The 13,699-nt window shown below is 54.3% G+C and overlaps 3 protein-coding genes, 1 long non-coding RNA gene and 1 other non-coding gene across 8 annotated transcripts; 2 read left to right on the top strand and 3 right to left on the bottom strand.

Moving 5' to 3' along the window:
- Positions 1–1,068: 1,068 nt before the first annotated feature.
- Positions 1,069–2,053, top strand: B2M (beta-2-microglobulin). Its single transcript, XM_064668261.1, has 3 exons — positions 1,069–1,141; positions 1,308–1,586; positions 2,040–2,053. The coding sequence occupies exons 1-3, from the start codon at positions 1,069–1,071 to the stop codon at positions 2,051–2,053; spliced, it is 366 nt and encodes a 121-aa protein (XP_064524331.1).
- A 2,058-nt stretch (positions 2,054–4,111) lies between these two features.
- Positions 4,112–10,794, top strand: TERB2 (telomere repeat binding bouquet formation protein 2). 4 transcript variants are annotated; one of them, XM_064668660.1, is made up of 7 exons: positions 4,112–5,584; positions 6,337–6,418; positions 7,618–7,763; positions 8,754–8,812; positions 9,648–9,736; positions 9,851–9,936; positions 10,011–10,794. In XM_064668660.1, the coding sequence occupies exons 1-7, from the start codon at positions 5,407–5,409 to the stop codon at positions 10,154–10,156; spliced, it is 786 nt and encodes a 261-aa protein (XP_064524730.1). In that variant the 5' UTR covers positions 4,112–5,406; the 3' UTR covers positions 10,157–10,794. The 4 variants fall into 4 exon arrangements, with proteins under 4 accessions (XP_064524730.1, XP_064524729.1, XP_064524732.1 ...); XM_064668659.1 differs by having other exon boundaries at positions 9,848–9,936; XM_064668662.1 differs by having other exon boundaries at positions 9,848–9,936; positions 10,037–10,133.
- On the bottom strand, positions 6,426–7,628 carry LOC135420809 (uncharacterized). Its single transcript, XR_010433735.1, has 2 exons — positions 7,427–7,628; positions 6,426–6,582 (listed from the first exon to the last, which is right to left on the bottom strand). It is a non-coding gene; the product is annotated as an uncharacterized LOC135420809 (long non-coding RNA).
- Positions 10,786–13,418, bottom strand: RPS17 (ribosomal protein S17). Its single transcript, XM_064668665.1, has 5 exons — positions 13,281–13,418; positions 12,926–13,077; positions 12,419–12,524; positions 11,283–11,348; positions 10,786–10,910 (listed from the first exon to the last, which is right to left on the bottom strand). Exons 1-5 carry the CDS (start codon positions 13,281–13,283, stop codon positions 10,830–10,832), a joined length of 408 nt encoding a protein of 135 aa, XP_064524735.1. The 5' UTR covers positions 13,284–13,418; the 3' UTR covers positions 10,786–10,829.
- On the bottom strand, positions 12,672–12,800 carry LOC135421152 (small nucleolar RNA SNORA71). Its single transcript, XR_010433876.1, has one exon. It is a non-coding gene; the product is annotated as a small nucleolar RNA SNORA71 (small nucleolar RNA).
- Positions 13,419–13,699: the final 281 nt, after the last annotated feature.

Genomic DNA, 13,699 nt, shown 5'->3' with positions numbered 1-13,699 from the left:
AAAACCTGGTTCTTTGGCCTTGGGGTTCTCGTGCTTGATGTCAGGGAGTCTGTGCTGCATCAAACAACAGTAAATCCCTAATCCCACAGCCACTGGACTGAGACATTCCACACAGGCCTCCAGGGAGGTTCGGAAAGGAAGGTGGATGAGCTGTGCCAGCGTAGGCTGTTGGCATAATACGATCCCTGGATGCAAAGTTTTCTGCAAGAGGTGGGTTTTACCCTCATTTAGGTTGGAAAAGCCATCTAAGACCATCGAGTCCAACCATGCCCCCAGCACTGCCAAACCACCAGTAACCCATGTCCCCAGGTGCCACATCCACACGACTTTTAAACCTTTCCAGGGATGGGGACTCCACCCCTGCCCTAGGCAGCCTCTGCCAGGGCTGGACAGCCCGTTCAGGGAAGAAGTTTTCGGTCATATTCAACTTATACCTCCCCTAGTGCAACTTGAGGTCATTTTCTCTTGTCCTGTCCCTTGTTCCCTAGGAGCAGAGCCTGACTCCCCCTGGCTTCACCCTGCTGTCAGGGAGTTGCAGAGAGCGAGAAGGTCCCCCCGAGCCTCCTTTTCTCCAGGCTGAGCCCCCCCAGCTCCCTCAGCCACTCGTGGTGCTCCAGACCCTTCCGCAGCTCTGTTCCCTCCTCTGGACATGCTCCAGCCCCTCAATGTCCTTCTCATCACGAGGGGCCCAGAACTGACCCCAGGACTCGAGGTGTGACCTCAGCAGTGCACAGTACAGGGGGGTGATCACTACCCTGGGCCTGTGGCCACACTGTGGCAGGTACAAGTCAGGTGCCAGTGCCCCCCCGGGCCCATGTCCAGCCCCTGGTGACCGGCGCCCCCCGGGCTCCCGCCCCAACGCAGAAACGAAAGCGAAAGCGCACAGGCCGCTCTGCCCGCAGTGCGCAGGCGCGCAGATGGCTCGCACAACCTCGGCTTTCCCTCTCTGCCCGGAGACTGATGATGCAACAGGCGCTCCGCGCTTCGATTGGCCGCGGGTTTCCGAGGATATAAAAGGCGGCGCGCGAGTAGTGCGGGACAGTCGGTGCCGCGGGGAAAGACTCTGCGATGGAGCGGAGCGTCCTGGGGTTCGCTGCCCTGCTGCTGCTGGCCCTGCTCGGCCCGGGGGACGCTGCCGATCGTGAGTGTCGGGGACAGCGTGAAGGGTCCTGCGAGGGGCAGGGAGGGCGAGGGGCTGGGGGGCCCAGGTCTCGGGGAGTCCGGTCACCGTGTCGGGGTGGGTGGGTGCATCAACGCGATGCCCAGCGTAGCCCCGCTTCTCACACCGCCCTCGCCCCCCTCTCCAGAGGCGCCGAAAGTCGAAGTCTACGCCCGTACACGCGCCGAGGAGGGACAGCCGAACACCCTCCACTGCTTCATCACTGGATTTCACCCACCCAAGATCGAGGTGGAGCTCCTGAAGAACGGCGAGCCCATGACCGGCGTCCAGTATGGGGACTTGTCCTTCAACGAGAAGTGGCAGTTCCAGCGCCTGGTCTACGTGCCCTTCACCCCTACGAGGGGTGACATCTTTGCTTGCAGGGTGGAGCATTCCACCATGTCGGAGCCGAGGATCTACCGATGGGGTACGCTCTGCCCTGCCTTCTTCCTCTGGCTTCCGTTTGTGTGCTGGAGCTTGTTAGTTTATATCCATGGTGTCTCTCTTCTTCTTTCTGGGAAGCAGGGTGTTATAGCAGGGTGGGTTTTGAAGGTCTTGTGTTAGAGATGGAAAGTTAACTTGGTTTCAGCTGTAAAGGCTGTTATACATATCCATGAAGGATTCAGGGTGGGAGTGCCTTGGTGTTGTCTGTAGGGATTTGGTGGTGCTGTGTTGTCCAGTATCGGTGAACTCACCTAGATGAGTCACACAGTGATTTGGGCTTTACCTTCAGAATATAAAGGACACAGCAGTGGGAACTGTGGTGGCGACCCAGCCGAGGGCAGATCTCTGGTTACACCCAGTAGGGGTGGGCTTGTGGGTACTCGGGAGGGGGTGCCATTTGCCCCAAAGCCTAACGCTCCACCCTTCTTCCCTGCAGAACCAGACTTCTGAGCTGTGTCTGGGGTAATCCATGGTGAGTTATGCTGATGCTGCTTTCTGTGCTGGTAAGGGGAATGTGGACCCATTTCCGTACGGGGGAGAGTGTGTAACTTGCAGAGTTGAGGAACAGAAGCAACCATCCCCAAAAAGCAGATGATGTTACTGCTGATTTGGGGCACGGGACTCCCCACACTCCTTCTACCCACTATTTTGGCCTGTTGTCGGCCATCCCTTGCCTACAGGAGTCTAAAGAAAGGAGACCCTTGGGGAAAACCTTCCATGTCTTTGCTGTGTCTGCCAAGTACCGTTGAGAGTTGTCACACGTCCTCTAATACTTGTTCAGGCCCCACAGTTCCACTTCCTCTCTGGGGAGGAGGCAGTTGCTGTGCCTGGAGACCCATGCCTTGGGGGAAGCAGGCTGGTTAACTCTGTGGCAGACAGGCAGCACAGTGTGGGATTTGCGAAGCACAAACTGGAAGCAGTTTTGGATTTATTACCAGTGTCTCAGAGTTCGAGGGTTCCATGTTCTTCAGATTATATTCTTGTAACTGATGTGGATTTAGCAACAGGGAAGTTCCAATTCAACCCTTGATCGGAAGAAAACTGAAGATATGTGTCTCAGCTGACGTAACACGCTGGCTGAAACGACTTAGATAAGTGCCCTGGTAGAGGCTGGATAATGATTAACTGTGCCCAGGACAAGCCTTGGCAGGACCTCACTTGAAATGCCCCTACTCTTGTAGAGCTCTACAAAGTTGTACATGGCCACTCATCTGGTTTGTTGCTTGCTTTTGGGCAGCGGGGAGGGGAACCTGGCCTCAGGGCAGGGTCTGAGATGTGCTGTGCCCAAGTGGCATCGTGGCTTAGGTTGGTGGGACATCAGCCTGGAGGTCACCGATGGTGATGGATGCCAGCCTTGGCTGGAGGTGGGACATGGGCAACTTCACTGGAGTCTGGTGACAAGGATTTACTGAGCTGGGGTGGAGGAGCTGAGAGCAGGATAAGCTGCCTGGGGTGGAGAACAAGGATCCTCTTGACTTGTTGAACTCTGAACCCCACCAAGGAAGGGACAGAAAAGCAGTTTCTGCAGGAGTTTTATCTCACCAGAAGGTGGGTCTGTGCCTGCAGCTGAGATGCTGCAGTCAAGAGTGCTCTTGAGGAAACCATTTTTGACTCCTAAAATAATTATAGTTGAAGCTGTGACCAGAGTGATTGATGTCCATCTCCTTTCTCTATGCAGGTCTGAAAAATTCTTCTTGCAAATCAAAGTCTTCTCAAGCTTGTGTCCAGTCTTCATCATAACCACAAGAGTGATTATCTTGCTTCAAGGAATTCTTTAATAATGCTTGTCAAAATATCTTTTGCATGAAGCAAAAAGGGAGCTCTGGAGGCTTTTTGAGCATGTAGCTATAAATGCCTACATTACTGCTTAAAAACAATTTTAGCTCTAAAGTGCTCAAAATTGAACAGGATTTTTATCTTAATAAAATTGTAGCCATTTAAATGTTTTTTTTCAGAATCATTGGACAACCTGAGCTAATTTCAAGGGCTCCAATGGCCACTGGGTTGTGAATGAATCTGGAGCCTGGTGGCCCTGATGCTCAGTTGTGCTTTTTTATCCTACTGAGAAGGTGTAAAAACACTTTTCCATCAATAGAAAAAAAGAATTAAAGATTTTTTTTGGTTAATGTGGTATCTGCCTGGTTAGAGGCTCCTGCGCCGCTCCGAAGGGAAGGAATAAGGTTTAAAAAAAGGGTTTAAGAAACCTTGAAGATGTGGGGCAGGACGCGGAGTGAGGGGCAGGGAATGGTGCCCACTCCAAGGGGGAGAACTTCAGATCATGCATCTTGGGGTGTGGGGTGTAAAGCTGAGCCTGGGGAAAGTGTGCGTCAGCAAACTTCAGTTCTGTTTTTCTGTTCTCTGTGGCTGACCCTGCCAGTTATCTGTCATATCATGGGGGGTTGATGCCAGTACCCAAAACCGGTGCCATTCCCATCACCCTGCTTTTATTTTCTGAAGAAATCAGTGTGATTGCTTGAGTAGTGTTGGAGTGAGGTGAATCTGACCAGTGTGGATCTTGTGTATGTGAACAAGGGTCCCTGGAGACAGGGGGTTGCATGTCTCATCTTGATATATTAAGATTTGCTGTGATGCAGAACACCCACTTGAGATTTTTGAGGGATCTTGTTCTGTAGTTTTTTTCATTATAACTGCATTCCAGCATCTGAGTGGGAGGTTGCTGGGATGCAGGGCCTGGTTATGGTGATCCATTTGGGCTCATCACAGTGTTCAAAACAAAACCAAGAGAGGTGAGGTGGTCACAACTGGGTGGTCATGTACAGGGCTTGTCACCCAGCATGGGACAGCAGGACCTACCAGAGCCACCACACAGGGGACTGGCCAGGGACTGTGCCAGTCCCAGCAGTGGTCCTTGTGTGGGAGAAGATGGTCTGGGAAGGAGGAAAAGCTTTGGACTTCTCCCCCAGAGACCCCTGCAGAGCAGCTCAATCTGCTGCATGAGCCCAAGGAGCTGTGGAGCACGTTCTGGGCTCCTTCTGTATCACAAAGGGCCACCAATGTGCTTTCCACCACCTTGGCTCCACCTTTACTATCCTCAAGAGCATTAGAGAGTAATGGCTGGGTACCCCCTCCACCAGGAAATCTTCATCCTAATTAGTACACAAGTGGAATCGACTGCGGAAGCTGAAGACACTGTGGAGGCAATGTGGGACAACCCATCTCCAAAGGATGTGTCAGCATCTTCCCACACTGGGGAAGTCTTTGCCCTCATTGCATGTCTGGCATTTTTCTGGTCTTACTTAGGAAATGTTTTGATGGTTTACTGAAAAATCCCCTGTCTGTGGGAGAACAACACATGACCATCCTAGAGGCTGATCTGGATTTCAGTATCTGGAAACACCTTCTCTGTTTTATCCAGCATCCTTGGGGTTCCAAGATACGTCACTGCTGCTGGCTCTTCATCGGCAGTTCCCAGCAGATCAGATATCCTGAGAGATGTCTTTGGGAAGTTTGAAGCATGAAACAAGCCTCGTTTTTGCCTTATAAAATGCAAGCAAATCTGCTGCAAGCCAGCTGTTTCCTGAGTAAACAAAATTAGTGTGGTTTTGGGAGAAGAACTTCTAGAACAACGTAGGATCCACAGGGCTCGAGTCCAGCTCCTGGCCCTGCATGGGACACCCCAACAATCCCACCCTGTGCCCGAGGGCATTGTCCAAACGCTCCTTGAGATCTGATAGGTTTGGGGCCGTGACCGCTGCCCTGGAGAGCCTGTTCAGTGCCCGACCACCCTCTGGGGGAAGAATTTTTCCCTGATACCCAGCCTAAACTTCCCCTGGCACAGCTCCATGACGTTTCCTCCCCCCGTCCCTCCGCCGCGGTTTCCCGCCACTGTCGCCTCTCAGGCTCCTCCCGCCTCCCCTCAGGGCCGTCTCGCCTCCCCTCAGGGCTGTCCCGCCGCGATGTTCCGAGGCCGCCGTGCCTGGTTCTCGCAGAGCGTCAGCCCCGGCCCGCGGGGGCTCTGGGGTGAGGGGAACCGGCGGCGGAAAACCCCGGAGGGACTCCCGGCGGCATCGAGCCGGCAGGAGCCCGCGGGGGGATGGAGAGGGGAACACAGCCCTGTCACCCCTCAGTGGGGCGGAACAGCGTGGGGAGGCACAGCCCTGTCACCCCTCAGTAGGGACTGAGGAGGGGGGGCACAGCCCGATCACCCCTTGATGAGGGCACAGCCCCATCAGCCCTCGGCAGGGCAGAGCAGGAGGGGTACAGTCTTGTCACCTCTCAATGGGGATGAGGAGGGGGGCACAGCTTCATCACCCCTCAGTGGGGCAGAGCAGTAGGCACACAACTCTGCCACCCATCAGTGGGGATGAGGGTGGGGAGGGGGCATGACCCCATCACCCCTTGGTGGGGGTACAGCCTCAGCACCCTCAGTGGGGATGAGAGGGGAACACAGCCCCGTCAGCCCTCATTAATGGCACAGCAGTGGAGACACAGCCCTGTCACCCCTCGGTGGGTCTGAGCCCCCCACAGCAGGCAGAGCATGGGTTTGGTCAGCTCCACCTGTACCAGCACAGCCCATGGTGCTCCCACACTGAGGAAAAGCCCTGAACCCTCAGTGGGGCAGTGGGAGTCCCACAGCCATGGCAGGGCCACCACAGCTCCCACTACAGGCCCCATCCCTGTGGCCCCACAACCAGACATCCCCATTACAGGTCACCCCGAAGTGGGAACCCTCTGGGATGCCCACCCTCCCCTCACCCCCTGTCCCCCCACAGTGGCCGGCGGAGGGGCACTGACCGACTGGCTGGATGCCGAGTACCTCTTCAGCAGCGATGCCACCCACCCCGACACACGCAGGTGGGTGATGGAAGCATTTGTCTGTGGCTTTAATGTATTTAGTGGGAAGTATTTCCTGGATACTGACATCCTATAAAAGTCAGCGGGGTGTTTTTAAAGTCTTGGTACGGATCTGCTGAGGTTTTACTGCCTGGTGGAGTCGGGAAACTCACATTCATGCTACACTGTAAGCAGACAGAACAGAAAAAAAACATCCATGTGTTGAGCTGGGCTTAACTCTGATATAAATGACACTAATTGTACTGGTTTCTCACTGCCTGTGAATTATCTGCTGGAAAAACAGGGTCTAAAACAGAAGTGACACCATCCCCAAGGAAGGAACCCAGAGGTAAAAAGCTGGTGTGAGTTAACTCTGAAAGGAACCATGGGGTAAAAATGGCCGGGAAAGGGCAGAAATGCTTAATATAAAAGATTAGAGAGTTCCAGAACATTCGTGCAAATGTAGGGAAAGACTTCTCACTTCCTCAATATCAGTGAATATTATTTACTGTCATGTAAATATATTTATGGTAAAGGGTGCTGAGATGCTTCCAGCAGGCTTTGCTAGGCCGGACTAAGCAGCTTCTTTTTAACACACCAATGCTAAGAACTGGCTTAGACTTTTGGAATCCTTCAGCCACCCGCTCGAGCTGCGCAACAGGGGAATCCCGAGAAACCCGGAATAACAACATTCCTTCTGCCACACTTCCTGCCCGACTGCACTGTTCCCCCAGGGGAATTATATATAACTATATATTGTGTAAATATGTATAAAATACATATTCAATCTATGTACTTAGATAATTTCTTGGGGAAAATGTAATCATTATCCATACCGTTAAACCCAGCAAACAAGATTTAGTTCCCCTCTAAGGAGGACGGTGAGGACTTGAGCACCCTCCACCCACCATTTTTCGCTCAGCTGTTTGAGCAGGCAGAAGAATAAATAAAGTCATGTTTTTGCCCTCCCTAAAGGAGTTTCACCTCAAGAGCAGAGTGGGGCCACTTAATCCCTACAAATATGCTTACCCAGTCCATGGTCTCCTTCCTTCAGGCTGCTGGCAGCTGGAATCCCATAGATAGAAAATCACAGAAAATTAAGTGCTTTTGGCAAAAATATCAGAGCAGGCTGGTTTTAATGACAGCATCCCTCTAAACTTTCTGGTTTTGGTTTGTTTCCAGGTTCACCTTTGGAAACCATCTCTCTTTTTCTCTTCCAGCATACACGAGAGCCTCAGATACTTGGAGGGCAGAGCCACAGTCTTTCACTCCCGTTACCTCTCGGCATGTGAGCGTGCTGGCACCACGGAGAAGCCTTCGGTGGTTCTGGGCCACTTCGTCCTGCCCCCTGCCTGCCTGCAAGAAGGTCAGGGGAAAAAAAATCCATCCGGGTTTTCCCACCAGGGGATTTCCCCATGAGCTCAGCCTTCTTGCAAACCAGGACCATCAGTTACTTCTCTGCAGGGAGGGAATTTCCTTCTGCTCTAGTGGCTCTTCCTCCCCGGAGGCAGCTTATGCTCCATCTATTATCATAGAATCACAGAATGGTTTGGGGTTGAAAGGGACCTTAAAGCTCATCTCGTTCCACCCTCTGCCACTGGCAGGGACACCTTCCACTAGACCAGGTTGCTCCAAGCCCTGTCCAACATGGTTTTAGGCACTTCCAGGGTTGGGACAGCCATAGCTTCTCTGGGCAACCTGTGCCAGGGCTTCACCACTCTCACAGTGAAAAATTTCTGCTCAATCTCTTAAGACTACCCTTTAGCAGTTTAAGGCCATTCCCCTGTCCCTCCAGGCGCTTGTTCCAAGTCCCTCTCCAGCTCTCTTGGAGCCTCTTTAGGCACTGGAAGGGGCTCTCAGGTCTCCCTGGAGCCTTCTCTTCTCCAGGTGAACACCCCCAGCTCTCCCAGCCTGGCTCCACAGCAGAGGGGCTCCAGCCCTTGGAGCAGCTCTGTGGCCCCATCTGGACTCGCTCCAGCAGCTCCATGTCCTTCTGATGTTGGACCCCAGAGCTGGAGGCAGCACTGCAGGTGGGGTCTCACCTGAGGGGGCAGAATCCCCCCCCTCCTCTGCTTCCCACACTGTGGGATCAGCCCAGGGCACAGGGGGTTTCTCAGTGCCAGCCCACACAACTGGGGCATATCCAGCTCCTCCTCCACCAAGTCCTTCTCCTCAGGGCTGTGCTCAATCCATTCCCCCAGCCTGCATTTGTGCTTGGAATTGCCCTTGCCCAGAGGCAGGACCTTGCACTTTGGCCTTGTTGTCCTCGGAGGCACCTGCAGGGCCTTGCTCAGGCAGCAAGGCCACAGTCCCATTATGTGATGCTCTCAGTCATTTGTTTTGTTGTTCTTGGCAGAAATCAGAAGGAAAATCGGCTGTTTTATTTGGGAGCAGGTGGATGTCCTTGAAGAAAAGGTAAGATGAGAAATTCATATTACAGGTGTGGCTTAAAAAAATAAGGGTTGTATCAACTCCAGGGAGCCTGGTTTTCATCCCAGACCCTCAGCCCACACACAGGATCAAGTCTTGTATAAACAGCTGGAGGCACAGCAACCACAAAATGATGAGAGTTTTTAATACTCCATAAAGTCAACAACAAAACCTCTACCATGGATTTCCAGAGGGTTGACTTTGGTCTACTCAGGACACCAGCTTGGAAAGTCCCTTGGAAAGCTGACCTTAAAAACAAAGGGACTGATGAAAGCTGGACATTCTTTAAGATGGGCCTGGCTGAGCAGGGAGCTTTCACAGGAACTTAGGGGAAAAAAAGGAGGGTGTGCCATCTTGGGAAAAAGGGGCAGGCAACTCAGGAAGTGTTTAAGGAAGTAGTTAGATCAGGCAGAAAGAACATTAGAGGCGAAAACTCGGTTATAACTTAGTCTGGCCATGTCTTAGTCTGGCCATGTCTGTAAAGGATAATAAGTGTTTTTATAAATACATTAATAACAAAAGGAGGGCCAAGGAAAACCTTGCTCAGACAGATGCCCAACTCACCGTTCCAGGGACACTGATTGCCACAGGCAGAGCTCAACCCTTTGGTGCAGCATTTTCCCTCTCATTTGTGCCCCCTCTCCTTTCAAAGCAACTTCCCAGCACTTTTGAAGCGAAAATGTGCTTAGACCTAAAATTAAACTCTAAATTACACCTGAAATCACAAGCCCTAACAATTCCATTCCTGGAGCGTTTCCCAGGTGCTCTGGGGGGGGACCAAGGGCACCATTTTAACTCAACCCTGTGCTGATTTTCACAGCCCAACGGAAATCCAACAGAGGAAGCGGAGGCGGTAAGAAATGGCTGTGAGGAAGAACCTGAGGGGGAAGCACTTGACCTGGACAAGAGGTATTTTCCCACCCTGGATGGTGGATTTTGGACACCCCCCCCCAAATTCCAAGCGATCCCAGTGCACAGGAACTAACACACAGAATGTTTTTTGCCCCCACCCTGATACAGCAGCGAAGAAACAGGCTCTGAAGCACCTTCCCAGGGGGAATTTCCATACCGTGCCCTCCAGAAATACCCAATGAATAACATGGTGACAGGTAAATACACCTGGAAAAGCCTGTGGATGGAGGGGGGGAGCAGGGACCCCAGTGAGCCTGTTTTCCCTGCACAGGCTACACCTCCTCCCGGGACATGAAGAAATATGAAGGGGAGCTCCATGACTTCATCCCCGGCACGTCAGGCTACACAGCCTACTGGGTTCAAACCAAAATTAGCATTTACTGTGAGAGGAAGACCAAAATGAAGAGGAAATTGTAATGCATAGGTGGCTGGAGCAGCAAAAACTTCCCTATTTAAGAGCTGCCAGAGAGGATTTATAAATTATCCGACTGCAGCTCAACATGTTCAATGTGTATTCAAACACTTGTTAAATTTACTGCAAATATTTCAAGTAACTACCTAAATTTCACAACAAACACAAATACAGACATTTCTCTCCAAAACACAAATCTTTTTTCATTTTATTCCTACCAGGAGGGGGGTTTAAGCTATGGCTGTGAACAGTTTTCCTCGGAAGGACACATCCAGGTCTCCTTGCTTTTATTTTATCAAGTAACTGTAAGACTTTTCCCTTTCATTTAAGCACTTAAAAGTGACCAGTGGGGTTATAAAAAGTAGCTTTAATTCTGGCACAGCCTGACCCTGGGCTGCCTGCTCAGGGAAGCACATGTTCCCACAAGCTCCAAGGAGCCACCACGGTCATTCTCTCCCATGGCCCCAAAAGCAGGAGAGCCTCTAAAATACCACTTTGATCCTCACACCCCAAGCAGCCAGAAAAGAACTCAAGAAAATGCCACAAACAGGAAGGTGCTGAGTCCTCTGCACCTGAGAACCCGCCCTCCCTCATCCCCAGGGACACAGGTGTCCAAAGACCAGGCAGGCTGAGGTGGTTTCCTCACGTTTATTGGAAAAGCGACACACAGGGACGGACTCAGAGCGCTCCTCGGGGCGTCTTGAAGTTCATCCCCACTGTGGGCTGTGTCACCTGCAGGTTGGACAGGCTGCCAAAGTCCTGGAAAACAACATGGGAACAACAGGATCAGCAACAGGACCCTGCCCAGTGACCACTGAGGGTGGAGAGCGAGAAGGTGCTGTGGCAGCACCATGGGGGAATTCAAGTCTCCTAAAGAGGGGGAAGATCACCCCACTCCGGAGATCAGTACAATGGTGAGGGAATCCTTGGAGGGGAGGGCAAGGAGCACACCCACCCTGCCCATGGCAAAGCCACCGTGTCTCTCCCTCCCCTCCCAATTAACCTGCCCACAGGACCCAGGGTAGAGGGACCCCCACCATGTCCCCAGTGATGGAGCCTTTAGCCAACACGAGTGGGAGCAGTGCCAAGGACATGCCACCGACCATGCAGGGGAGAACTGAGGCCACTCACCAGGAGCTTCAGCATTTCCTTGGTGTCTGGGTCCACTTCAATGATCTCCTGGTCAAGGGCAGAGACCTGGGGACGGAGGGGAGACAGAGATGTGGTTTGATAAAGCCCCACTACCCCCCGGGTGTCCCCACAGCCACTCCGGTCCCATCCCACCACAGAAAGGATCTCTCTGCCCACTCTGGGGAAGGGCTCAAGCAGCAGAGCCAAGAGGACCCCAATGGAGCCCAGCTCTCTTGACAGAACATGGTGAGAGGCCACAGTATGACAGAAGAGCCTGTTTTACGGCAAATCCTTGGAAAACCAAGGCCCAGTATGCTCCAGGCCAAGGCTGGTGAGGAGCTGGAGTTGGGCCCGCAACTGCGCCGGTTCTGGCCATGACCAGTAGTAGCCCACAGTGTGTCCCACCTCCACACCTACACTCTCCTGCTCTTTAATCCCAGAGAAACTTCCTCCAGCCCTCTCTGGCCCCCAGACCTCCATCGCCATGGGTTTCCTTCCCCAAGAGCTACATCACACTGTGATTTTTCTAAGAAACAGTGCAAGTTCAGCTGATACTGTGCCAACAGCTGCAGCAGGGATGCTCCTTCCCTGCTTGGAGTCCCTTTCCCACAACCTTTGGATACAAAGGTAACCACACCCTGGCACCACCGAGGTTTGTGCAGCACAGAAACCAGCAGCTCTGCCAGGAGCCCACCAGGGAGATCTGGGAGAGGGATAAAATGCACTGTGCCTGAAGGCCACCGGATTTGGGAGCAACGGGATCAAGCCCCTAGAACACAGGGAATGCTCTTGGAGGGCCTGCCCAGGTGATAGTTGGGATCTTTGGAGCACAGGGCTAAGGGGAAGGGGTGCCACCAATTCCTCCTCTCCAGCAACGCTGGCTAGAGGCCAGGTTTCCAGCCACTCTGAAATACCCTCCTGCCTCCCAACAAGTTGGTTATTTCCCCCCTTTTTAAAGTTAGGAAAACCAAAATTCAAGAAACCAGCTGCCTTTCCCACCCGAAGCAGTAGGTTTGGAGGGCTCCACCTCGACCCCCTTGATCCAAACCCTCCCTGAGGTGAGGGTTTTTTTAAAGGAATCTGGACCTATTGATTGAGATGTGCCGAGGCAGGAGGGAGCAACGGCAGAGCCTCACCTCGGGGACGTAGTTGTCCCTTCTCTCCCTCTCCTCCTCCTGCAGTTTGATGGAGATGCCGCGGACGGGTCCCCTCTGGATTCGCTTCATCAGGTGGGTGACATACCTGTGGGGACACGGGGGTGTCCAGGGCTTCCCCGGGGCTCCCGCCACCCTTCTTCACACCCCCAACCGCGGAGGGATGAGGAGATGGAGCTGTCACCGCCCACCCCGGCGATGTACCGCCACCTCCGGGGGAACATCAGAGACGAACTGTCCGACAGCAACAGGGTTTGGGGGGGGACAGGGACCCCCCCAAACACGGGAAAGCTCTCGCGCTCCTCTCCCTGCACTATCAATGACCCGGCCACGGGCGGGACCGTGATCACTTTCGAATGCAGGGCCTGGCCCTAACCTCCCCCCGGGACACCCCTTAGTGCCCAAACCCCACCCGGAACCTTCCCGTGCCCGACCCCCCCGGGACACCCTCAGTGCCCAAACCCCACCCAGAACGCCCCCGTTCCTCACCCCGCGATCTTGTTGCGCAGCTTCTTGCTGGGGATGATGGCGATCTCCTCGCACACGCGCTTGTTGGTGTGGAAGTCGTTCCCCAGGCGCGTGTAGTACTTCTCGATGATCACCCGCGCCGCCTTCTTCACCGTCTTCGTCCGGACGCGTCCCTGCGCGGGGCCGGCACTGGTCAGGCCCCGCCGAGCCCGGGCCCAGCGCCTCCCCACCCAGCGCCCCCTCCCCCGGCCATCCCACCGCCCGCCGCCCCCCGCAGCCCCTCGCCCCGCTCCCCCCGGTCCCCGCGCGGTCCCCGCCGCCGCTCCCACCGCAGCCCGGCGGGCGGATGGCGATGGATGGAGCGGCCCGGACCCACCATGTCGGCGGCGGCCGCGCAAAGAGACCGGAGGTGGCGGGAGGCGGCGGAAGCGCACAGCACGCACAGCGCCCCCTGGCGGCTCGGAGGGTGTCCATAGGGGCGCCGTGGGCGTGGTTACGGGGCGTGGCTATGGCTGGGTGGGCGCGGCTCAGGCCCGGGGGCTCCGCAGGGTCCCAGCGCCGCCCGCCCCGCTCGGCCCCGGGGCCGCACCCGGACTGCCCAGCACCGCTCCGTGGCCCCAGGGCGGGATGGAGCAGCCCAGGAGGCCGTTCTGGGGCACTAAAACATCCCAGGATAGGCTGTGATGAAAGACATAGAGCACCCACAAACTCGCATTACACAGGCCCAAAGGAGGGGTGACCACACCCAGGTGGCTGCAGAGTTGGAAGGGGGCACAAGAAAAGAGCCCAATACCT

The sequence above is a fragment of the Pseudopipra pipra genome, chromosome 12 (assembly GCF_036250125.1).
Source record: "Pseudopipra pipra isolate bDixPip1 chromosome 12, bDixPip1.hap1, whole genome shotgun sequence".
Classification (NCBI taxonomy): domain Eukaryota; kingdom Metazoa; phylum Chordata; class Aves; order Passeriformes; family Pipridae; genus Pseudopipra; species Pseudopipra pipra.
The sequence above is the reverse complement of the archived record's forward strand: the minus strand, read 5'-3'. Positions and strand labels throughout refer to the sequence as shown.

Coding starts and splice junctions, on each gene's coding strand:
- RPS17 (XM_064668665.1), bottom strand. Junction 12,525..12,925: donor CTGCGCAACAAGATCGCGGG/GTGAGGAACGGG, acceptor GTGTCCCCACAG/GTATGTCACCCACCTGATGA. Junction 10,911..11,282: donor AGGAAATGCTGAAGCTCCTG/GTGAGTGGCCTC, acceptor GTTGTTTTCCAG/GACTTTGGCAGCCTGTCCAA.
- TERB2 (XM_064668659.1), top strand. CDS start 5,407: ATGACGTTTCCTCCCCCCGTCCCTCCGCCGCGGTTTCCCGCCACTGTC. Junction 5,585..6,336: donor CGGCCCGCGGGGGCTCTGGG/GTGAGGGGAACC, acceptor GTCCCCCCACAG/TGGCCGGCGGAGGGGCACTG. Junction 9,737..9,847: donor GCACTTGACCTGGACAAGAG/GTATTTTCCCAC, acceptor ACCCTGATACAG/CAGCGAAGAAACAGGCTCTG.
- B2M (XM_064668261.1), top strand. CDS start 1,069: ATGGAGCGGAGCGTCCTGGGGTTCGCTGCCCTGCTGCTGCTGGCCCTG. Junction 1,142..1,307: donor CCCGGGGGACGCTGCCGATC/GTGAGTGTCGGG, acceptor CCCCCTCTCCAG/AGGCGCCGAAAGTCGAAGTC.